The 24,672-nt window shown below is 38.8% G+C and overlaps 1 protein-coding gene across 16 annotated transcripts in view; it reads left to right on the top strand.

Annotated features, from left to right (window-relative positions):
* Mast4 (microtubule associated serine/threonine kinase family member 4) overlaps positions 1–24,672 on the top strand; it is a 594,077-nt gene that overhangs the window by 157,745 nt on the left and 411,660 nt on the right. The window contains exons 1-2 of one of the 16 annotated variants that reach the window (XM_087189602.1): positions 3,941–4,088; positions 23,635–23,790. The exons of 14 other annotated variants lie outside the window; for them this stretch is intronic. Coding sequence is in view for 1 of the 2 variants with exons in the window: in XM_087189601.1 (XP_087045727.1) it covers positions 4,010–4,088 (79 nt within the window). In the remaining variant the exon portion in view is untranslated. Of the gene's footprint in view, positions 1–3,883; positions 4,089–23,634; positions 23,791–24,672 lie in introns of those variants that run through there. One more of the 16 variants, XM_087189601.1, reaches the window with a different exon arrangement.

Below are 24,672 nucleotides of genomic sequence, written 5' to 3'. Positions count from 1 at the left end.
CTAGTCCAACTATTTTTATTGGTAAGGAAATTAAATCTTAAAGGTTAAAAGACTTACTCCCATGTTTATTCATTTTCCTTAGGAAATTCACTTTGATTAAATACTTTTCACAAACAGGAGGGGCAGCAATTGCTCTCATCATTTTTACTAAAGCAGTTTATTGAAAGGTTTAAGAAGATGCAAGAGTATAGCTCTTGATATATGATCGGAAACATAAAATTTAGCCTTTAGCTTTATTTTAAAAATAAGCAGATAGTCCTTATTCTAATTTCTTAATCACAGCAACTCCAGCAGTTCTGTCATTATAGAATTAGGTTACTATACAATTATTTTTGGTAATTAAGTCTCTGGTCAGATAATTTTTTAAATGTTTAATAGTCCTTAGAAGAGCATTTTAAAAAATCCATTAAACATCAGCTTGTTTTTGAAAACAGTTCCTTGAAAATTGTATTGGAATAGGAAAAAAAATGTAATTGGCCCTCTAGATAGTTAAGGATTAAATGAAGTAATATATACAAAGCACTTAACCCATCGATGGGCAGATATGAATATTATGCACAGAAGTAATTGTATTTGGGTGATTTGATGTTGATGGAGCAATAGGCTCATGAAAATCAGTGTGGTGCCCTTATTGAATCCATGTGTTTATGTCAGGCTAGGGTCAGGTGTTGGAGCACAGAGAAGAGAGCATCATCCCTGATCTTTAAAAACAAATAGTTTCCACAAGTTTTGGGTAACTATAATAAATACATGGGCACTCATCTTGGCACATTACCCATTGCTGAAACTAAATTAAGTCAAACTGGCTTTGCTATCAGAGCCTGTGGCTGACCTAATCTGTTTCTTAAAGACCAACCACTTTCCAAAGCTTAACTTTGCTTTAGAACAAGGAACTTGACATTGTCAGTATTCTACTTTGCTTGGAACCCAGATTTAGTTCACAGTTTGAAAATTCTGCCATCCAGTTATCCTTGATAAGATTTGCTAAACTTTTCATTGAGAGGGAGATCTATAATCTATTTTTTATTTATCCCTAATAATGATGCCCACCGATATTAAAAGCTTATTATGTGTCAGGCACTAGTCTTAGAGAATTGTATGTGTGTTTTTTCCCGTACTAGGGATCTAACTCAGGACCTTGCGCTTTCGAGGCAGGCGCAGTGCCACTGAGCTAAATCCCCAGCTGTATGTGTGTTGAGTTATTTAATTCTTAGTGCCTATGAGAAAGGTGCTCATACCCATTTTACACATGAAGACATGCGGTACAGCCAGGCTGAACAACTTGCACAAGGTCTTGGTACTTGTAAACAGCAGAGCCAGGAATTGATCCTGAGCATTGTGACCAGAGTCCATGCTCACAACCACTCTGATATTCTTAGCATAGTAGGTACCCAGAAGGTTTTAAATAAACTCTAAATTTTATCAGGTTTAATTAGAATGAATCCCAGTTGGGAAACTCTTTGTTCAGTTGGAATCTGGGGCTCACTGTATTTGTAGGGTCCCTGAATTATAAAAGTAAATTAAAACCAGGCAATTGATATATATTAAAATCCTTATAATTTGCACATTTGTTAACACAGCAATTCTGTTTCTGAGGATTTTTCACAAGGAAATAGTTATGCATATGTGCAGAGCATTAACTCTAGTACTATTTAGAGCAGTACCACTTATAATTATTAAAATTGCCTATCATCTAAACATCTGGCAAAAGAATATGGGAAATAATTGTAAACATTAAAAATCATATAGTAAGGTCATGTAGTATGTTTCAATATTGAAAGAGGCTCATAATATTTAACATGAAATTTCATTGTTGGATGGTCTTATAGTATTGGATGCTTCATAGGACTTTCTATAATTATAATTAAGTAATTGTATATTTGATGAAGGGAAGGGAAACAACTACTGTCTACTAAAGAATTTTCCCAAACTAGCATGATGGTTGCATTGGCTCCCTGTAGACATAGGCATGTGAAAGATGCTATGGCCTTTTTATACCCTGCAATTCAATCCATAAGGGCATTTTTTACTTTTAGAGGTGTTTTCTTTCTTTCTTTCTTTCTTTTTTTGTAGCATTTGGCGATGTACCAGCCAGTGACGATAATGCTATATATCTTTAAAACTGTCGGTGGCAGACAGCAGTATTTCTTCTTGTTCACCTGGCTAAAGGTCAACTGCAGTGTGGAAGCCTAGTCTCGGCTCCACTGAGCTTGGTTCCAAGATGCATTTAGGTTTAGATCTGTGCTCTGTATGTCTCTTCCCTCTTTTCCTGCCTTCCTTCTTCTTTTCCTTTCCTCCCCCTGCCCCCCACCCTGGTTCTGGAGATTGAGCCCAGGGCCTCATGCATGCTAGGCTAGTGCTCTACAGCTGAGCTACATCTCTTTCTTAGACCAGCAGCTACCCCAAGGCATCATCTTCTGGTAAGAGGCAGAAGCATATGAGGCAAATCTATCATACAGATATATATCGAGCCTCTGTAGGTGTCATGTCAACTAGCTTTCTATTGGTGAAAGCAAACCATATAATCGAGTTCAGCTTCTGTGAGTGGAAGCACATTCCATCCACCTTGACACCTTAGCCGGGATGCAGAGATATAATGTTACCAGAATGGAGAAAAGAATTGAGATCAATAATTCAGTCAATAAGAGTTAGACTTTGTTTCTTTTTAAAAAATAATCTTTTACAATAAAAATACTTGTACCTATTTTTAATTATTAAAATATATGGCCAATATAGACTATTTAGAAAATGAGGAACCCTATAAAGAAAAAAAAGCCAAAAGCCCATACTTTGACCCAGATTGGAATTGATACCTATGATTGAAATTTTGACTTTTTCTTCCTTAACTAGTTTTAAAACCTTAGGAGTATTCAGTTAAGCAGGGAGGGGTAACCATTGTTTTGTTTTGTGTTGTTTTTTTGCAGGGCTAAACAATAGCCTGAGAGCTTACTATGCCCATCACTTACTGAAAAAATGTTTTTTTTTGAAGCCAATGGTGTTTTCTGTCTTCATGGCCTGCCACTTGCTAGATAGGCACCTAGAAGCATCATGTAAATATTGACTGAGCTTTGGAGCCCCCTGATGAGGAAGAAAGGCTTTAGTCTAATCATTATATAGCCTCTTAAGTCTGGACAGAGATACACCATAATGTGCCTGACAGTGCACAGTAAGGAAGCTGCAGGGTGAGGAACAGAACCTTGGGATCTTTGAATCCTGATTTCTTGATATGCAAATGATACCCAAATCCTTGTCCTGTCTTCCATAGCTGTGATTATGTGATGTATGTTGCAGCCTTGACAGTCAGAGTGAAGGCTTTTTTTCCTCATAAAGTTCTGTTTTCCAAAGGGTATTCAGTTGTTTAGAATAGAAAAGAAACAGGAACCTGCATATTTCTATAAATTATATAGAAATTTAATGTGTACATAGTACTAATTAATCAAACTGTGCAGTGAGCATAAATTAGAATTTCTATCATAGGGGGAAATTGAGAGGTATCTCTTTCCCAGACGATGGAAATCAATTCAGAATAACACCTGAACATTTAAAATAAGGCATTTGAGTGATTCTTACTTAAAGAAGAAAAGGAGAAACGATACAATCTTAGAAAATATTATTTCCTTTAAAATTTACCTAGATACCTTTGCATGTGAGTACTGATACATTAGTTAGGGTTTTCTAGAGAAATAGAGCCATTAGCAAGTATATGTATAATTATGCGTGGCTATTTATTAGTGAGGCTTACAGGATCCAAGGCAGGATCTCCAGTGACTATCTGCATGATGGAGAGCAAAAAGGTCCATTGTCTACTCAACCCACAAAGATGGGAGCCACAGAACAAGAGGGATCAAGGATGCAGCACCATTCCAAGGTGGAAAGCCTGGAAGCTCACTGGAGGACTGCTGGGTTGAATCTGCATTAGGAAGTGAAGAAACTGAAGCCCTGAAAACTGACATACGAAGACCATCACAGCAAAGGCTAGATAAATTCAGGAAGACAGGAGCTCTTCAAAATGAGAACACATCCTTCTTCCTCCTCTTTGTATTCCTTCCAGGCTACAAGCCCATGGGTTTGTGCCATCCACATCCCGGGTGAGTGTCTCCCTCTCAGTTTGCTGGCCCACACATCAGTCATCTACAGACATGCCCAGAACTGTACTTTTCTAATCAACCAGGCGGTTCTTACTGCAGTCAAGTTGACATATCATGATTAACTGTCACTACTGTGTAGCACTTTATGGGTTTCTAAGTTTCTCCTCCTTTATTCTGAAAATACTCAGATTACAGCACATTTACATAAAATATCACTATTTTATGGTTAGCTGTTGTGTTTAGTAAATGCTGTATCTAAATACAACTTGTACTGTCCTGTATTCTTTCCTTCATTTTGTAATACCATCAAAGAATTCCCATATAGAATGGTATCTGCTGGGATGCTGGTACATGCTATGACAAGCAAACCAAAAGTGTTAATGGCTTAACCCAGGCATGTCCGACCAAGGCCTACAGGCTGCATATAGGCCTGGGAAGCTAGTAATGTGGCCCTAAATTTACAACATTATTATGTGACTTGTAGTGATAGTTTTAATGACTCAGTTTTGTGGTCCTCCAGCACAGACTGTGTAGGAAACAAAAGCAAACTCTGTAGGGGAGGATGTAGCACAGTGTCAACTCTGCCTCCTATGCCTGTCACACACAGTCCAATCAAAACTGGGTGGATCTGGTGTTAAATGTGCTTGTGTACCTTAGGTGACAGTACTGTTTCCACAGCCTGAGCATGTATGTGCCTGTGAATTTCTCATTAAAGTAATTTAGTAATTTAAAATATTAAAAATAAAGGAAATTTCATTACTTATATACAGTACACTAGCTATACTATATATTTAACTTTTAAATTTATCTCATTAGTCTGTGTGTGTAGTACAGAATGTTTCCATTCCTTGTATGGAGTTGGCACCTGTGCATAGCACACCTTAATTCCTTTTTTCTTATCCCTCCCCCCCATCTCTTGATCCCCTCCCCTTTGAGAAAGCTATGTCTCCCTACTCCTTATTACCTATCTTTTTATTTACAATTTGGGTTTCTCATATAAGAAAAACCATGGAGTATTTAAGCTTGTGTGTTTGATTTATTTCATATAACATTATGGTCTCAAGGTGCATCCATTTTCCTACAAATGTCTCAAGTTTATCTTTATGGCAGTGTAGTATTCCATTGTGTGTAACTACCACATTTTCTTTATCCATTCATTTGTTGATGGACATGTAGGCTGCTTGCAAGACTTTGCTATTATGAATTGTGTTGCTGTAAAGATGGGTATGCATGTATCTCTAAGATGGCTCTCTCAGACTCTGATACCCTTCCTGCTCACACCTTGCAGTTTTAGTCTTTTGCACAGGACAGTTTCTCAAAATTGGTCTTATCTCTCAGCATAAAAGCCATCTCTGATTCTTTAGTTTCCATTTTCTCTTAACCCATTCCACTATAGCTTCTACCTACGCTTCATTACTCTCCCCAAGGTGACGCCGTGATGACACTGCCCAAACCAATGACACTTTCCCATCTTCATCATACTCTCGCAGGTGCAGCCATATAGTTTGCCATCCACTTCTCTTCAGAAGGAGGGTTCTGCTTCTGTAACTCCACTGTTCTATTTGGCATGTCTATTTAGTGTGTCTCATGAATGCCAAACAGAATCCACATTCAATGGCTTTACTAAAACTTATTTTTCCCCCAGTCTCCTTGATCTACTCAGTAGTATGCTCCTCCTGCCTCTCTGTAGTTGGACTCCAAGCAGTGGGCCAGCAGGACCCTATTTCCTTACAGCCTCCACACCAGCTATGACTCAGTGACTGGGACCCTACAAAAGAATATGAATGGAAATCTGTGTTTCTCCCAAGGCTCCAGCTTTTAAGGAGTAAAACGATTTCTTCTCTCTTTTTCTCCATTCCTGCCAACTGCAAAAAGAGTAACTCAGGGCCATAAAGAGCCAACCAAGAAGATGGCAGGAGTATGTTCCTAAATTACCATAAAGAGAGCTGCCTGACCCAAAACATTTTCTTTGAATTATTACATGAGTAAGAAATAAAATGCTATTGTGTTAAGTATGGGTGTCTAAACTTTTGGCTTGCCTGGGCCACACTGAGTAAAGAGGAATCATCTTGGGCTGCATATAAAATGTATAATATAACCCCAGTTGCACAGGAAATAGTTCTGAGAATCAACAATTGGGATCATATCAAATTAAAAGAAACAACCAACAGAGTAAAAAAAAAAAAAAAAAGCCTATAGAATGGAAAAAGTTTTTCCCACTACTCCTAGACAGAGGATGCATATCTACACTTGGTCTTAGCCAAAAGGCTGAGAAGCGATGATTCATATCTAGAATACATAAAAAACTCAAAAAATTAGACTTGCCCAAAATAAACAATCCAATCAAAAAATGGGCGAGGGAAATGAATAGACATTTCACAGGAGAAGTACAAATGGCCAAGAAATACCTGAAGAAGTGTTCAACATCACAGGGCAAGAGAAATTCAAATTAAAATACTGAGATTCCATCTTACCCCAGAAAGAATGGTCATGATCAAGAAATCAAATAATAGCAAATGCTAGAAAGGGTGCAGAGGCTGTTACATGAACATAACACATCTCAATTATTTTCCCCCTTCCCTCCTCCCCACTTTTATTTTGCCAGCATCAGATTCAATTATTTATAAAATTAATTACCATATATGCAGATTAACAACCACACTAATTGGGCAAAACGCATAATACAATTATACTAAATCAAGGTATACTTTTAGATACATTGTTCATACTGAATTAGAATAACCTTCCCTCTCTTTTTTCATTTTATCTTTATTTCCCACTCTCTTTACATATATATTGTTTCTCATATGAGAGAAACCATGCTGTGATATTTAAGCTTGTATGTCTTATTAACATCACTTAACAATACGGTCTCAAGGTTCTTTCATTTTATTTTTTAAAGGCTCTTTTCTGTTATCCTTGATGTTAATACACTGACTTCTTGTAAAAGTAGTTGAACAGATTTTCAGGTTTCACTTTTCCTCAGTGCCTGTGAAAGACCTTGGTGGAGGTTGGAAGATATCTGTTGGAGTTGAGGAGGGAGGCAGTGTGGAATAGTTGTGAGGAGAAGGAAGCTGTAAATGGAGTAGGATTTCAGCTGTGAGCCCACTTGAGGTCATGAACTGAAAGTGAAGCCTGTCTGCTCTTTGAGGAAAAGGTTAGGCCTCCAGGGAAGTGTATGTACTGGCAGTATCGATTCCCCAGAACAACTGTAGGGAGCCCTGGTCAAGGGTTAGGCAAGACAATGGTTGGGGTCAGGGGGTGGGGCTGAGCTGTGTGGAAATAGGAGGAAGTTTTGATGCTCAGTGTTTGGGGTTTTCAGGGGTCGAACTAAGCCAGAGGAAGCTTGGAAAATGGTCTGGAAGCTGGGGCTTGGGTGTTTGGTGGGGCTGGTGAGTGAGCAAGGAGGGGCTGGCTTTCCCTTAACCAGCCCCTGAAGGATGGCTGAAACATTAATACTTTGAAATTTGGCACATTTTGAAACTTTTCAACGGCAAAGATTTCACAATTCTTAATGGTGTTTCTCTTGTGATACTCTTGATTTGAGTTCTTTGCCAGCAGCAACTGGAAGAAAAAAAACCCCAGATCCACAAATAATTCACATTTAAAGTTTTATTGACTTAAAAAATCTTGCTTTTATTTGTTTTACTATTTCTTGATACTTATAAAATCTGTCCACTGAAGGCACATAATGCAAGGGACGAAAGTTGGTGCCACATTCTGTTTCAGAATTTATAAATTTGCATAGTTCATCAACAAGAGTTTACGAAGCTAGAGAATGTCTGTACCCATTTTTCTGAGTCACTCGGCAATTCTATTATTCCCACCTGCCTGGTGAGAGGACATGGTTTTAAGAAGACATTAAAATCACTCAGTCTTCACAGCTCTAGTGTCAGTTTATGTCCTGGGCATTTTGCCTGCTATCCAGGTATTCTCCATTCGAGGCAGATGTCTGGTGTAAGTGTCTGCATTTTCTTTTTGTCAGAGTACAAAGATCTCTGGAGACCCAGACTTAATGGGACAGGCAGCTGTCCGCCAGCTCCTTTGGCAGATGCTGCCTCCCAGTGGGTCCCTATGACAGAGCCTTCTGCTCTTCTGCTGTAGCCCATGTCCCCTACAGATGGTCTGCCCATGAGTCATTGCCCCTCTAACGTGGTTACACCCTAGTTCCCAGGCCCTGGGTCGCCTGCTGCAGAGGAACTGGCAAGTGGCCACCTCTTTTTTCACAGCTGTGTTGTAGAATCTTCACTGAAACTTGGACCTCTTCTTCAAGTATTTTGTATCAATGAGGGCTTCCAAGAGTTGAAGAGTCAAGCATTTATTGGAGAATGAGTTAATGACAGAGCTTGAATGAAGGCTGGGAGAATATGGGCATTTTTCTTACACCAAGAATGAGATGAGAGACTGGACTGTTCTCTGTGATATGTGTGTGACACAGATTAGTTCAACAAATGTGGTTCATCAGAAATCCACTTTATGATTCTGTCCTGATAGGGTTTGTAGGGCTTAAAGCTTAGTCTTATTGACTGCTAATTCAGATGATGTTTTGCAAAGAAGTCCTGGATTCTCTGAAGATTCTTGAAGTGCCTTTTGCAGAGCAAAAGGTAGGTTGGGTCTTAAATCACTGATGACAGAGAATTTCAAGACTGCTAAGGCAGGAACTCAGGCACAGATAAACTATTTTCACTTGAAAAGGAAGTTGGCCTTCTTGACCCTGGACTGGATGTACTGAATGTGGCCAACCAAATCTAGTAACTGAAATTCTTCAAAGTATATCAGAGAAGAGGATGTGTAGTGGTGAATTAAAGTTTTTGCTGGCATGCTTTTAAAAGCTGTATATTCCTAAGCAGGGCAGAAGTTTGAGTCCCACGTGGGCAACTTGGCAATATGCTGCCTCAAGAGAAACAGCAACAGGGCCCGAGATTTAGCTCAGTAGCAGTGTGCTTGCCTTGCAAGCGCAAGGTCATGAGTTCGATCCCTGGAACCAAAAAAAAAAAAAAAAAAGGAAAATAAAGAAAAGAAAAGAAAAACAGCAACAGCAACAACAACAAAAGGTTGAGAATGTAGCCCACTTTAGACCATCCCTGGGTTTGATCTCACAAAATGGGGAAAAAAATTGCCTGTGTCTATATATCTGTAAGGAGGCTGTTTAAATCAGGTAGGCTAATTTAGAAACTTAAAACAGAACCCAAAATACACAGAGTGCTAAATCCGCAAAGCACAAAGCTACCCCTATTTCATCTCCGTGCTCATTTCTTGTGTTCTAATGTGATTCTGTAGCTAATGGACTTTAGTCCTTCCTGAGGAAAAAAATGAATTTATTGAATCTATATATCAAAAATTCAAGTTGTTTGTTCTTAAAATTCCCTTCAGAATAAGGAACTGATTTTATTTCTTTATAGCATTTTATCAAGCTATGGAATTTTTTGAAGAGGCATAATCGGGTTCTTTTTTGTTTTCTCTCCACTGGTGTGTGTGTGTGTGTGTGTGTGTGTATGCATGTATGCATGCTGTAGTGTTTTGTGTTTTGCCTCCCTGAGAATGTTTCACTCTGATGAAATGGCATGAGCCCAGACACACAGGGCCTGGTTTTCCATGTGTATTGTGCACTTCTAGGTCCTAGAAAGTATGCTGCTGTCCTGAGATGTGTAGCCAATATGAGATGAAGTGGTTTTAGCTCTTTTTTGAGTCTTTATTATAAAATAAAGAAACTATAATAGTAGAATTGATTATATTACAATCAAGAGTGTTGAAATCTTAATTGAAATAACACAAATTAATAGTAACTATTAAATCTCACAATTAGAAATTCTTGCATAGCGGCACCTTGGTTCACAAACACTTTTGTTTGTGAACAATTTGGTTTGCAAACAAAAGTGTTTGGCAAAATTTCTTGTTTGCAAACTCTACCTCAGGTGACAAATGACTGCGGACATCTTTCCCACACAAATACAAACATGGCAATCTTTTCCAAAATTATGGAACAAATTAAATTTGTGAACTAAGGTACCACTAAATTGGGGACAAGAAGATAAGTCTGAGGAAGGCAGGAACCTTGTGGGTGGTGACATTGCCCACCACATTGAAACCCATGGACATGGAGTGGGCAGTGTCTGGCTCCTCTGGTGGCTTTTTCTTTGTGCAGTCAGTCTTCAGTTCCACTGCATAGTGATACATGTGGGGTGCTACCTGCTCACATGCTGGAATCAGTAGCTCAGATTGCATGTAAATCTTTTGGATAAGAGGCATGGTAGCTGGGTGCAACATGGTGGTGTTAGAGGACCTGTAGATCAGAGACAGAACTGGATACCTGGATTGGATGGAATGGAGTTTAAAGATAGAAAGCAAAGGATGTGACTCAGTGGAGATCCATCTTGACATCTACACTGTTGTTTCAGGGACATGAAATGGTGACCTGAGGCCCAAATTCCAGTCTCAAGTCAAACTCTTAAGTTGCCAAATACCTTCATTGCTAGTTCTCAGTTCTGTCATCTGAAAAATGGGTATTGTGGGCCCCATCTTAGTCCATTTTGTATTGCCATAACCAAATACGTGTGAATAGGTAAGTTATAAAGAAAGTTTTATTTTGGCTCATGGTTCTAGAAGCTGGTAAGTCCAAGATGGGGCAGCCATATCTGGTTGGCTTCTGGTGAGGACCTTGTGCTGCCACATAACATAACATAACATAACATAACATAAACACAGGAGTGCAGTGATGGGGGGTACCGCATTCACTTCAAACCCCCCACATACCTTTCATACACATACTTTCTCTTGCTGTGTGAAGAAGCCCACCTTCTCCAGCAGAACTTGCCAGTAGGTGTCCTATCCCCATGTCCTTGGTGAAACTGAGCACAACAGGCTATCCATCTCTTGCTTAAAGGTCATTTTTAGAGGCCAATCAGAGCAACTGAGGACGTGAAAGGTTTTTTTTTAACTTTCTGGATGGAAACTGAAAAATGATGCTGACTTCCTGTCAGCTCCACAGGAAAAAGACTAGGGAAAGAAATGCAAATACTGCCAACCAGGAGGTGTAAAGATTTATAAAAATTAGTGTTTCTGATATATTAATGACTCTGGTGGTGATAGCTTGCATTTGTCATTGTCATGTTCCATTGTCATTCAGGTACTTAATCAGAGCATATTGTCAGGGGAAAATTTGTTTTCCTCTATCTGCCTAGCCAGGTAATTTCTCTGTTCTTTGATGGTACTGTCTGTGGCACTTGCATGAGACCTGGCCTGGAGGAAGGGTAGCTGATAAGTCCCTTCCTTGTTTTCACTAATGCTGGCTTGCTCACTGGGGGAAAACTTGTGCAATAGAGAATAATATCATTTAAATGTCTGTTTCTTTCTGAATAAGAACACGAGTGCCATCATGCCCTCTAAAATTCAGGGGTTGCTAATGTGGTCGCAGTAAGGTGGGGCCTTTAAGAGATGAGGGGCCATGAGAGCCATGTACTCATTCCTGGAATTAGGTTATTTCAAAGGAAGCTTCCTAGGTGCCTGCTGGCTGATAGTTCTGCCTTCTGAATCCACAGCCAGCAGGCACTCAGCAGACCAAGTGCTGGCTCCTTGATCTGGCACTTTCAAGCAATCCTTCATAAGTTTAAGAAATAAATTTCTGTGCTTTATAAATTACTTAGTCTCAGGTACTTTGTTGTAGCAGTGCAAACTAAGAACTCATGATCACTATAAATTGTTAATGTTGCACCAAATTAGGTATTGCAGCCCCCAGCTTCCCAGTCCGTGTAAAGGAGAAGTGTGCACATAGGTTCAGTAACATACATGGACATTTATGTGTTTGCACATATGTGTGCACTCACTGCATTGTACCCTTGGGTTGTATTTAGTGTCCTATGGTATAGGAAACGTCTTCATTTTTGCACTGTTACTCTGAAGGATACATTAACAATTTTTTTTAACATTGTCCTTTTATTATAGTCTTGGAAACAAATCTCTTTGAGTTCAGGACAAGAAAAAGGGGTTTAGATTAAACTGATACATTTGAAGTCTTGCATTTATTAACTAATGAAAGTTGGGTAATTCACTGTGTTTCTGCTTTTGGCTTGGCTGCCAGGAATCTCACTGCAAAGAATTTTGTTTGTTTTGTTTTTGCTAGTTTTTGACTGCAGAGAGAGAGTGGGAGGGAGAGAGAAGGAGAAGGAGGAGAGAGAGATAGAGAGAGAGAACATTATATATCCAGGATGATGAGTACTGCTATCTCACCCCTTAGGTATATAAAGAGAAATGAAGCATGTGATTTTTCCCTTTCCTATATTTGCACTTTATTCTAAACACCTTCACTTTACTTTTGGTGACCCTTCCAGTTCTCTCTCACTAATGTCCTTCCATTGTTTGTTCTTAAAGACAGATCATTTTTACTTTCTATTGTTTGTATACCTATCATCCCTTTGGCTAGTTCATAAGTCCCTTGATGACCTTTTCCATGTATCCTCAAAGCAAAGCCCCACACATTGCAAATAGTAAGTCCTCAATCAGTAGAGCTGCCAGATGACAAATGAGACACCCACTTAAATTTTTATTTTTAATTTTTGGTTCTGGGAATAGAATTCAGGGCTTCCAACTTGCCAGGTAGGCACTGTGTTGCTGAGCTACATTCCCAGCCCCACCCACTTAAATTGTAATTCAGATAAAGAAACAATATTTTGAGTGTATGCATACCACAAGCAATATTTAGGGCATACGTATTTGAATGTATTTGAATTCAAATTCACTTGGGCACACTCTGTTTTTATTTACTAAACAGGACCATCCTATCAGTACATACTGGAACATTCTAAGGCATTATCAGACATACCATCTCCTATGTCTTGGCATGTCATGAATGGCAAGGGGGTGGAAGCATTGCACATAGACATTAGTACTGTAGCCTTTGCATGTCTGATTTTTTCACCCTAGCTACTTGTTACACTGGAGTCATGATGACCCCAAGCAGATCTGATATATGGCACACTCTTTGACGTGTGAAAGTTTACACATATGCCCTGTTATGATGCCTTTAGTAGTCATCCTGCTTTGTGTGGATTCCAATAATGGGAGATTAAATGCTAAGGGAATGACTAGAATAAAATGATCAGAATTTCGAGCTTGAGAGATCACTATTTGGAGGGTGAATGGAATGGCCAAATGGCTATCTTCCCCTGCCTCAGCCCACTTATTTCCCTGTAAGCATGGCTGAATTTGCTAAACAGGGATGTTAAGGAGCCGGCAGAACTGTTATTGTAAAATATGAGGTACTGAGCTTGGAGTTCAGGGATACTTAATGGCATCTGAGCTTTCAGAAGTAGTCAGTGTCTAAGTAATAGATCAGAAATGGAAAGGCTAAATTCCAACCCTATACCAGAGATTCATTTTCAGGCAGTTATGAGGCAATCATGATGGTGATCTTGGCTTTGATTTTTCACTCTTTAAATACAGGGGCATTGTTACGGTGTATTTTATCAAGCATTTAGATATTTAGTAGGATTTAACTCAGGACATGAGATTACAACTTGGATACAATGTTTCTAGATCTTTTAAACCATATAGGGTGGGCATTAATTGTCTTTTCCAGTAAAGAAAGTGGAAGAGTGGGTTATTCAGACTTGGTCTGAGACTCTCCATCCAAGAAATAGGACCACTAAACTGCTTGCCCTGAGGAGGTGTTGGAGGAGATTTACTATGCTTTATTTTTGAAGGAATATTTTTTGACTGTATTCTAAATTTCTTGCTTATTCATTAGTTAAGGATTTCTTAAGACAAAAATATTACCTTCTCTAGGGATCATGTGTAGATATTGTTATTGAGAAGATAAAGTTTGAAATATTTTTGGAATAAACCAGCATGGAACTGGAAACTGTTCCAAAGAAATATGGAAACACAATTATGTGAATTATATAGGCAGTATATAGAAGTTTTCTTGTAGAAACAGAGAACATGTAGAAAATTTGGACTTCTCTGGACATTTCTGCTTAGATGATGATGTGCAGTTTATTTTATCTACTCTAAAGCTGCTTTTGTTCTTTTTGTTGCTCTTGTAAATCTCCTGGTCCCCAGTTCCTCCTTGGCCTCTGCCAACACTGTTCAGATGTAGGGCAGCTGTCAGAACTGCTCAGCATCACGGGGTTGCCAGGGACATTGGGGTGCATCAATCAAAGCATCTGGGTGTGTAAAAGAGTGTTACTGACTAGGTTTCATAAGTTCTTCAAAAAGTAAGTACAGATTGTTTCCTAGTATACTGAGAGTTAATCAGCTTACTTTGAAAACATTCATTATGTTGTGAAGGTGATAAGACTGCTTTGGAGAGGTGTTTTTTAGAAGAGAAAATCAATGCCAGGAGAAGTAACATAATTTCCTCCATATCAAGTATAAGGCCTCTGGTCTTTTTCATTATTGTTATTGTTATGAAACAACTAAAGAAAATTTGAATATTCTTCTACACAGAGTGGAACTGAAAAACAATGGAAAAATATGATTCTTGGTAGAAATACAAGTGAGAGGCAAAATGGAGACATAAGTTATGTGATTTTGTGAAAGTTCACTGTGTTCGAGGTATGGGTGTTTTAGTAGGTATGACATGGGGCTGCAAGGACCAGTGAGATACAGTGCCAATGGATGCAGAGTTTACAATGTAGCAGGACATATTTTGCCCAGAAATAAGTGGCATTCTATGCATGTTCTCACAGGTAGAAGCAGATGGTGTGATCGGGGAAGGTAAGGCTAGTAGCAGCCCCTGGTTGTGACTTTGATGCCAATGGTACCAAAATAGGAAGGGCATAGTGAAGGGGGACCTGACCTACCACTCAGCACAAATCATGTGTTCAGTGCTGAGCCGAGTACTTTATTTGTGTTACCTACCATCATCATCACTAGAAATGAGGAAATGGAAGCTCATCAGAGAGGACATGTGATTTATCCAGGGCTCCCTAGCTAATGAATGGGCCAGAATGCAGCCCTCATGACTGGGGCCAAACTTGCTTCTGACTGCTTTCCCAACCCATGTCCTAAGTCCATCTGGTGAATGGAATGAGAACCCCATATCCCCAAAGTCCCTGATGATGTGGAGAATTTGATCCATTCTGGAGATAATGCAAGGAGGAGGACCCTTTAGCAACAGAAAGTGGAGGGGATAATAAGTTATGTCTTTTTGGTGGGCCTTCTCTTTGTTGCATGGTATATTAGGCTCTTAATTTACATTCTAAATTACTTCTCCAGATCACTCTGGGAGACTGCCCCCATTTTACAGATTGTTTATGAGAAACCAAGGTTTAGGAGGTTAAGAAGCCTGACCAAGGTCACAACTACTGTGTCCTCAAGATTTGAGATTAGGATTTAAACTTCATAATTGGGGCCAAATGATGCTGGATTCAGAATCAACAGTTTGATTTCATGAGTTTAGAAGCTGAGAGTTCTTCCAGAATGTGGAAGGGTAGCAAACACATTTAGAGCAGTGGAATTTTGGAAAGGATGGTATTCACCAGGTTGAGAGATCTGAGTGTGACAGGAAGGGGAGAGAGATGACTCTTGTTCATTTCAGGATTATTTTGAAATGAGGGGATGCTGGTCCTTGGGAGGCTTTAGAGAGCTGTGAAGGAAGCAGATATGGAGAGGGAGAAGGGAGAGGAAGAAAGGGGGCGGTTGACAAGTACTTTAACAGCTGCTCCACATATCCACAAAATGACTCTGAGAAAAAATGGTTCTATTTATTTGCCTTTTCCTTCCATATATCTTGCCAGCAGCATTCATCAATATCTGTCATTTCCCAGGGGGCTTAGACATGTCTAGCAATTCATTCTACTGAATTATATTTCAATACACGAATGGAGGGAGGCCAGATTGCAGATGTTAACTCTGACCTCTGCCTGGCATCACTTAGACGCTGCCACCACCCCCCAGCTCCTCAGTGCCCTCGCTGCAGCAGACACTCATTCCAAGCAACACTGCTTGGTGTTGGATTCTTGTTTCCATGTTCTCATTAGAGTAGACTCTATTTATACTTCTTTAAAAATCAATTTTAAGTTGTCACATTTACCTTTGGTGTATGTAACTGGAGCTTAGGACCAAACCATTATTTATTTTTTAAATAAGAATTTTAAATCCAGACAAGTACTGCCCGAAAGGTACTGCCTGCCTTGGTGGTCTAGGTGCAATGGGGAGGTAGTGGCCAGGGCTGGGTCTCCTTGCAGAATGGGAGAATTTGCTGGGTGTTGATACATGAGAAGGCGTAATATCATCATAATAGAAACATTATAGCTGATTAAACTCTATCATATGCATTAACTAATTTGATCCTAATATCTGCCCTTATTATAACCTAACTGAGAGGTAATGTTGGTGGATGAGCAGAAATACTGCTTTAAAAACAGGTGGGAAAGCAAAAGAAAGAAAAGGGCAAATATATTTCTTTGTGTGACTTTGAATTGTTTCCTTTTAAAAGTACGATGCACGTTGTTATTTTTGCCCTTTCATCATAAAATGGCAAGAGTAACAGGGTGGCTGTTTAGGTTGAGGGTAAAGAAAAAAAAAACCTCTACAGTTTTGAATCGCCTTGCTACATCACTCACACCATAAGTTATTTTTTGATTTAAAACTGCAGTTATGAATGACAGCAGCAGTGGCAGCTTGAGATTCCTCATATTTTGTCCAAAGACTTTGATTTCTGTGTTGTAGACACGTGTTTTCTGTTATTTGTCAACAGTTCCTAGCTCTCTCATGGCATAGATTTGGGCTTTAGTGGCTTTTTAAAAAATTTGTCATGTACCCAATCTATCTGGGCTTGCTGAAAAGAAACTTAATTTCTGATGCCTGATCCACTTGCTAGAAGCTTCTCTCAAAACATTTCTCTAACTTTGTCACCAGGCTTTGTAGTTAGTAATGCCACCTTGCAATTCTGTGTTAAACATATAATGCTGGTGATAATATTCTAAAATGTGACACTGGACATCTCTGGTAGATTTGAGTCCTTAGCCAAACAGGTCATTAATTTGATGAAAGCCTTGAGGTCCCATGGGCATCACCATGCTCTGATATCAACCTCCCCCCATGTGAGTGCTTTCTTACTCAGCTTCCAGTTTCTTTGTCACTTGGAGATCACTGGCTAGTAGGCAGTGATGTTGGGACTCAGAGTCAAGGTTTGTTTTGTTAACACACTGCACTTTTTAAAAAGGCTGGAACAGTAGCTCAGTAGAGGAGCCAGTGAACGTCAGCACTGTGTGGTCACAGGTCTGCTGCTTTATCAGATCATATTTATTTATGCCATTAAGTAGAATGATTGAGCAGCATTGTTGATGTTGTGGAAGTACAGTCATTCTTCTGCATTGAGGACAAGAAATTGGAAGGCAGTCACCCATGTGAGTGGGAGTGAAAGGAACCATGTCCCTATGTTGGAGTAGCACAGCTGAAGATGAATAAAGGGAGGCTGTAATTGTCTGTGAGGACGAGAGTCATGACGATGAGGGAATAAATGTTTAGAAGTGGGCAATGGGGCATAGGAGAAGGATCTCTGGGTGATGATCTTTAGGGCAATGGCTGCCGAGTCATCGATTCTGCCCACGAAGTCTAGCCCGTGACTTATCATGATCTTCACCTTTTCATTTCTAGTTTGGAGGATTCTTTCAAAAATTCAATCTCTATGGAAGGGCTTATGTTATTAAGTGTAATTTACAATAGCAGGTGTTGATGCAGATTAAGGTGGATGCCTTTTGAACATAATAAAAATCCTCTTATTTTTGCTCCATGAAGTTCATGGTTTTGGCTAAGCAAGGGAGTTTTAAAAATACTGTATATTAAAGTATACATAAAAAATATACCACTCAACCATTTTTAAATACACAACTTAGTGACATTAAGTACATTTCACATCAGCCATCCCCAGTATCTATCTCCAGAACCATTTCACCATCCCACACTGAAACTCTGGATGCATTAAACAACGATTCCTCATTCATCTTCCCACCAGCCCTGGAAACCACTCTTAACATATTCTGTCTCAATACTGACTAGTCCGGGTGCCTCATAGAAATGGAATCATGCAACATTTGCCCTTTTGTGATCAGCTTATTTCATTGAGCATGGTATTTTGCGAGTTCATCCACATTGTAGCAAGTGGCACAACCCCCTCCCCCCAAACATTCCTTTGCACTGAGCTATGTCCTCAGCCTTTTTCTTTTTCTTTTGTTTTATTAATATTGAGACAGAGTCTCTCTAAATTGCTAAATTGCCCAGGCTAAGATTGAAATTTTCCTGCTTAGCCTTCCAGAGTGCTGGGATTATAGGCATGTACCACCATGCCCAGGTTAACATTAGAATTTCTTTCCATTTAAAGGCAGACTGATATTTCATTGTATGTATATACCACATTTGGTTTATCCATTCATCCATCAATGAACATTTGGACTGCTTCCACTTTTTGGCTATTCCTAATCTTGCTGCAAAGAACATGATAGACACATGAACTATTTGAGGTCCTGCTTTCACTTCCTTTGTGTGTTTAGACCCAGCAGTGAGATTAAGCAAAGGAGTATGTAAGGTGAAATGGTGATAATAGCCCCCTTCCAGTACAATGGTGGGTGTCACCTTTCTAGGAGCTGCTATGAGACTTTCAGTGGGTGCCAAGGTGAGTGGCAGGCTGATAGCCAAAACCTATAAATCTATATACCCATAAGGATATAGGCAGGAAAAATAAGGTCCCCAAACAGAGCATGTGGACCCATTTGGTCATTCATGGCACTAATAAAGTGCCAGCTCATCATTGGTTAGTTTTGTTCCTAGCTCCTTGGCCTCTGTCATGCTACATCTAGCCTCTCTAACCCTTGTATGGCTCTCCTAGCTCCCCCAAACCCTTGCGAGGTATGCAATGACAACCTTAGCTTCATTCTGTTCCTAGCTGGAACCTTAAAGGAGGGAACAAAGTTTTTCAGAATTCTTATAAGTAATTTATTTCAAGAAACCATATCAAAACAGTGTTTTCTAATGTAGTTATCTGATTTTATTTTTCTTTTGATGTCCTGCTTACAGTCCTAGAGAAATAACCCCAAATATAAGACTGTGGACTAATTACTAAATGTATGGTGCACTTCAGGTGACATGGAACTGTTTTTCAAGGCAATTTTAAAATCTAGTCAGGTACCATTATTCCCCAAAGATACAGTAGACCTCCAGTGACAATAATTCTTCATATGGCCACTCTGCTAAAGTTATTACTGACTTGGTATTTTCCTATTTCCAAGGGATAGTTCTAACCTTAGGGTTCTTTGAACACACATATCTCACAACTGAAAGCAAAGCATGTATTTATGAAGTTTATGCTCCTAGTTTCTTGGATTCATGATGGAAACAAAGGAAAACACATTCCAAGAGAGGTCCTATGGAGCATATATAGAGCCGATGCACAATTTGTGTCTGTGTCTAGACTCAGTAATCTCTTTGCTTTAATTTATAAGCGTACAAATCTGTAGGACTTCCCACTCTCATTCTGTAGAGTCCCGAGGCCAAAACAGTCACAATAACCAGGGTAAAAATCCCTAACATCCTATACATCTGTGGTTGGAACCTGAAAGTTTCTTGTGTCAATCCACCCTACTAATTCCAGCTTTAAAAACAAATCTCTGTTTATTGCCTCTAAATTTCTAGTTATGTCAATAGAAAATATTTAATAAATGTTAACAAGCGTTTTTGGGATTTTAGAAATATGTTTCCAAAGAGGACAATGCTGATTGAAGTTTCACTTGTAACAACAAGCTCAATTTGGTATTAAAATAGAGCAACCAGATTGCTAGGCAAGCTCACCTCTCATACAACAAATTGGAAATGGTATTATCCATTAATTTCCACCCTGTGCAGCTGAATAATGCCATTGACAGATGCTAATTTTCTTAAATTGTAGGCAGCAAATGATGCATGAATATAACAGCAACACACTTTTTAGAGGCTCTTGGTAGTCATCAGAAAGTGAATTTATATAAAGTTTGATGTAATCACTACCAACTAAGGCACTGTGTTACTGCCTTCTAATGACTGCCTTAAATCCATCTGTTGTCCTCTTTTCCCTGTTAACTCTAATGGGGGTCTAGGCAGGAATAAAATATCCCATGTGTTATGTTAATAGACCTTCCACTTTCATAAGATTCCTTGGGACTTGACCTATGCAAGAATTTAAAACCTAACCCATCATAGGATTACAATATTTCATTTTACATGTGTATAAATGCTCCCTAATTTATTTTTTTCCAGTGGATTTACAACATTTTATTTCTTACTCACTTTATAATCTGTGATGGGTAGCTCTTTGTGTTTCTTATCTTTTTAAAGGCTTATTTGATTGAGGGCTAATTCTGAAATATAGTATCTATTTTAGATTTTATAACAACCCCATTGGTTTGCCCCAGTTTTACAGCTAAGGAAGCTGAGGCTTGGAGAAGTTTATGACAAAAGTGATTGATTCAGAATTGGAGCACAGAAGTCTGACTCTAAAGTCACCCACAACTGGAGCAATTAGTTTTCACAGTTACTGGCAAGGGCCTTTATGTTTTCTTGGATTTGAAGAAGGTATAAGCTCAATATATAGGCTGAGGCAAGATGAGTAATTGAATGTGTAAGTGTCCTCTTTTGGGCTAGGATCTGGTAAGGTAACAAAGAAACTGAAGATATAAGACCTTTGGTTTTGTTACCAAGATTAACTTACGCATGAGATAGCAAAAAATAGTAGTTGCACATGATAGTGTTAAGAGTGATTTCAGACAGGATAAGAAGGCATGCAAGTCTTGTTAGCAGTGGTTCTGCTTATTGTAGTGTCCTGTGGGATTTAACAAGGTGGAGTGTTCAAAGTGTGGCATAGAGTGAATGAGGGGAAGGGGCCTCGCTCTGGTTCCCTGCTTTGTGCTCCCTGTGCTGGTTCTGGATTCTGTCCAGAGTCCAGCTGGGCTGACCCAAGCCTGGTCTCAGTAGTTCAGGACCCCAGCAGATCAATGCCCCGTGCTGACAATTATTCTAGAGCTCTTGCTACACTTGATCTTACCCAAAAGGCCGAGAAGTGATCTAGAGCTCTTGCTGATGAAGAGGAGGACCTTCATGGTTCTTCTGTGCTGCAGTCCTCCACTGGACATCTTCCCTGGTTCCTTGCTTTTCCACCTAGGACCCTTGGAGTGTCCGCACTACCAGTGGGGAAGGAATGTGCACCTGGCCAGTTTGTCATGTTAAAATATGGAACATATTTTTTATTAGAATCATTAAAAGCAATATAGAAAATATCATATGTAGAAATTAGTAGAAAATAATTGAATACAAAGTCATATACCTACCAGCCAGTTTTATCAAATCTTAATATATGTATTTTCAGGTACATTTTAAAATGTAATAGGTCATTTAAAGCCACAAATCAAAAACTGAACTCTTCAAATAAACTTTTAAGTTGAATTAGCAGACCTTATTATTCCTTATAGATAACTTTTACAATAACAAATAATACTACAGGGACTGGAGATCTATCTGAGTGGTATAGTGCTTACCTAGCAGGTGTGAGGCCCTGGGTTCAATCTCTAGCACTGCAAAAGTAAAAGATTAATTAATTGATTGAGCAATTAATTAAAAATTTCAGAGTCATCATATTTCTCTTTGCTCCCATTCCCATTGTTCTCTGTCAGAGAGAACCCATAATTCTGATGTTGTTATTTACTACTTCCACGAAATATTATTTATTTTAACATTATTCAGTGTTACTCCTTATTTATTATGTGGTCCTGTCTAGGATTCTGACTACCGTATTTTGTTTTGTTGCTAAAGGTAGTGGTGAAGGATGCAGGTCTTATAATATGGATGGTGATCGTATGTTGACTGATTTCCATGTGCTAGGTTGAGCAATTCAAGTACATTATCTCCTTTAATCTTATCTGCCACCTTGAACTGTTATTCCTGTTTTAGGGCTGGGAAGATTGAGGTTTAGAAATTAAAGGTCCCAACAACTTGACTGTTACACGTGACTCGTAAGAACTGGGGTTCAGACCTATGTTTGTCTGATTTCCACACTATGGTTTGAATCATTCTATTTCCATCTTTTTAGATGCTTTTGTCTCTATGAAAAATATATATTTATTTATAAATACATAAGCATCCTATCATAGTATATAATTTTCATGTAAGCATATGTGGTGGATATTTTCCTGCAGTAGAATTTGGGCTTGGAATCAGAATCTTAGCTTTACCTTCTCACTCAGCTATGAGCCCTTGCCAAGTTATGGAACCTCTCTGTGCTATAAAGTAGAGTTGATAATACCTACCCCATGGAGTTGTGAGGGTGTTGTACTGGCTGCCATATACAAAGACCTCAATGAATTTTAGCTGTTATACTATACTTGCAAATAAAATTTGTGAAAATCATCTGTTCACTGGTATTCTTCCTGTGTAGAACTGATCTAGTATAGTTTAGCTGCACTTTAGTCAACAAACATTTGTCAAATATTTACTAAGTGTCAGGCCCTATGCCAGAAACTTGGGATACAGAAATAAATAAATCTGTTTCTTCACATGAGAAGGATTATGGAAACGAAGGCTAATCATTCTTTCCCTTTAAAGGAAAAGCAGACTGACTTGTAGAATTTTTCATTGAACTAAAATGGTTGCCTTTAAATTTTATCATGATTACATTAGATACTCATTTTTTTTTTAATATACCCCTAGTTTTCTTTGAAATGGGGCCTCCAGGGCAGAATGGAGGTGAAATCAGAGAGGACTTTCTTCATCATAAATCCTGACATCTCACAGCTTCTGCACCTGTCATGTTTCTCTCCCAAAGGAATATATGACATAGGAAAAGACCCAGGAGGGACCCCCCAAAAATCCTGTCTATTCAGATTACTGATGAGATCATTATACTTTTAATAAGTAATGTCCTACAGATAGTGAGTTATTTCTTCATTACAAAGCCATTTATTCACATCATACTAATGCTGCTTTCCTAAATGCAATCTGTAGTTTTATTGCCCTTCCTCATTGATGGCCTACCTTTGGACCTAAAATGGGTAGATTTCTGAGAGACCCTCTCAATCCAGCTTTTAGTTCACATTTCAAAACAAGGCAAAGAAAAAAAATTAAAATTCTACCCTTTAAATATAACATCCCCTCCATAAAAGTATGCCTGAATGTTTCTGAGGCAACGATCAACACCACAGAGGGTAATTCATTATATTTAAGATTTCAGTGACAGTGTTCAAGTTCCAGTTAATTGACAGTTGCTGTGTTTATCTGCTTGGAAAAGGTCATAATCTGTTATGTGGGGTTGGTGGGGAGCAGGTGACAAAAATCAATGCGATTGCATTTTTTCAAGAAATTATAAATTGTACAAAGAAAACCTGAAAGAAGATTATAAAAATGTTCCGAACGATTTTCTCTAGTGTGATCATAGGTGATTTTTTTCTTTGTATATACGTATATTTTCAACTTTTGAATGAAAAACCAAACTCACCCCCCTCAAACAATGCCTTTCATTTTCACTTTTGTTATGGCTAAATAGCTAACTTTTATTGATGATTTACTCATAAACTCCTCTTGACAGCTCTACATAGAAGACTCTCATATCCATTTTAGAGATGGAAAAAATCAAGACCAAGAGAGGTCCCTCAAAGTCCTTCAGCCACTGGACAAGATATCAAAAGCAAGTCTAGTTTTTCTCCAGAGTTTGTACTTTTACTGTATAACAAGAGAGTGAAAGGTCAGTTTTTACAAAATAAGAAGCCATTTTTCTCTGTAATTAAAATAGAGAAATTTCTGAAAAGCACTTGGATTAAATAAAGCATTAGATTCTTACCTAGACTGTGGATAGGACATGCCTCTCACTCCGATGTTTTGGTAGTGCTGGTGGTTAGCATGTTCAGTGATGGTAAACTCCTCTAGTGGTAGAAGTGATTACTAACCAGTAGGTTGTGCTTATGTAAGGCATGCTCGAGGGAAGGACAAGGAATAGCTAATACTTATGCAGCAGGGCCACTGGCCATATGTGCTGCAGTCCCTTATGATTCTAGTGAGGAGTAAAGTCAGACTCCCTATACACATGGCCCTCAAATGAGATTTTATTTTCTTATTTTCTCTGTGTTTTCTGGGAGGGAAATGCCTACTCATCTCATTAAATGTGCTAGTGGTATTGGAGCAAAGCAGATCAAAAACAGTCACAGTCTTTTTTACTGAGCTTCATTACTATGTGAATATTCATGGCCCTCCTAACTTTCCTGGTGTCAGAAAACCTCATTTTTTTGTATGTTGATACTAGCACAGTCCCTGTACCAAGGAAGTAATGGTATGAATTGATTCAGCTATTTGACTTTTAAGAGCATACGCATATATATTAGAGTTCAAGGTTGATGGAAATTGCGTAGTGCACCTAGACTGACGTTGATGTCCTGATTTATGCAAATGGGTGCCATTATGTATGCCTTGGACACGGTTGGCCACCACCTGTGATTCAGGGAGAGCCTAAGAAAAGGGGCTCCAGTCCTATTTCACCTTGAAAGAATTTACCCATTTCCTTTAGTTGGTCACAATTTTCACTTTGTAGACTTTTTTTCTGGTTGATTACTAGTTTACTTTCCATATTAGA

Source organism: Heterocephalus glaber, unplaced genomic scaffold (assembly GCF_053883595.1).
Source record: "Heterocephalus glaber isolate CG9 unplaced genomic scaffold, H.glaber_assembly_v1.0 deba00001543, whole genome shotgun sequence".
NCBI lineage: Eukaryota > Metazoa > Chordata > Mammalia > Rodentia > Bathyergidae > Heterocephalus > Heterocephalus glaber.
The sequence above is the reverse complement of the archived record's forward strand: the minus strand, read 5'-3'. Positions and strand labels throughout refer to the sequence as shown.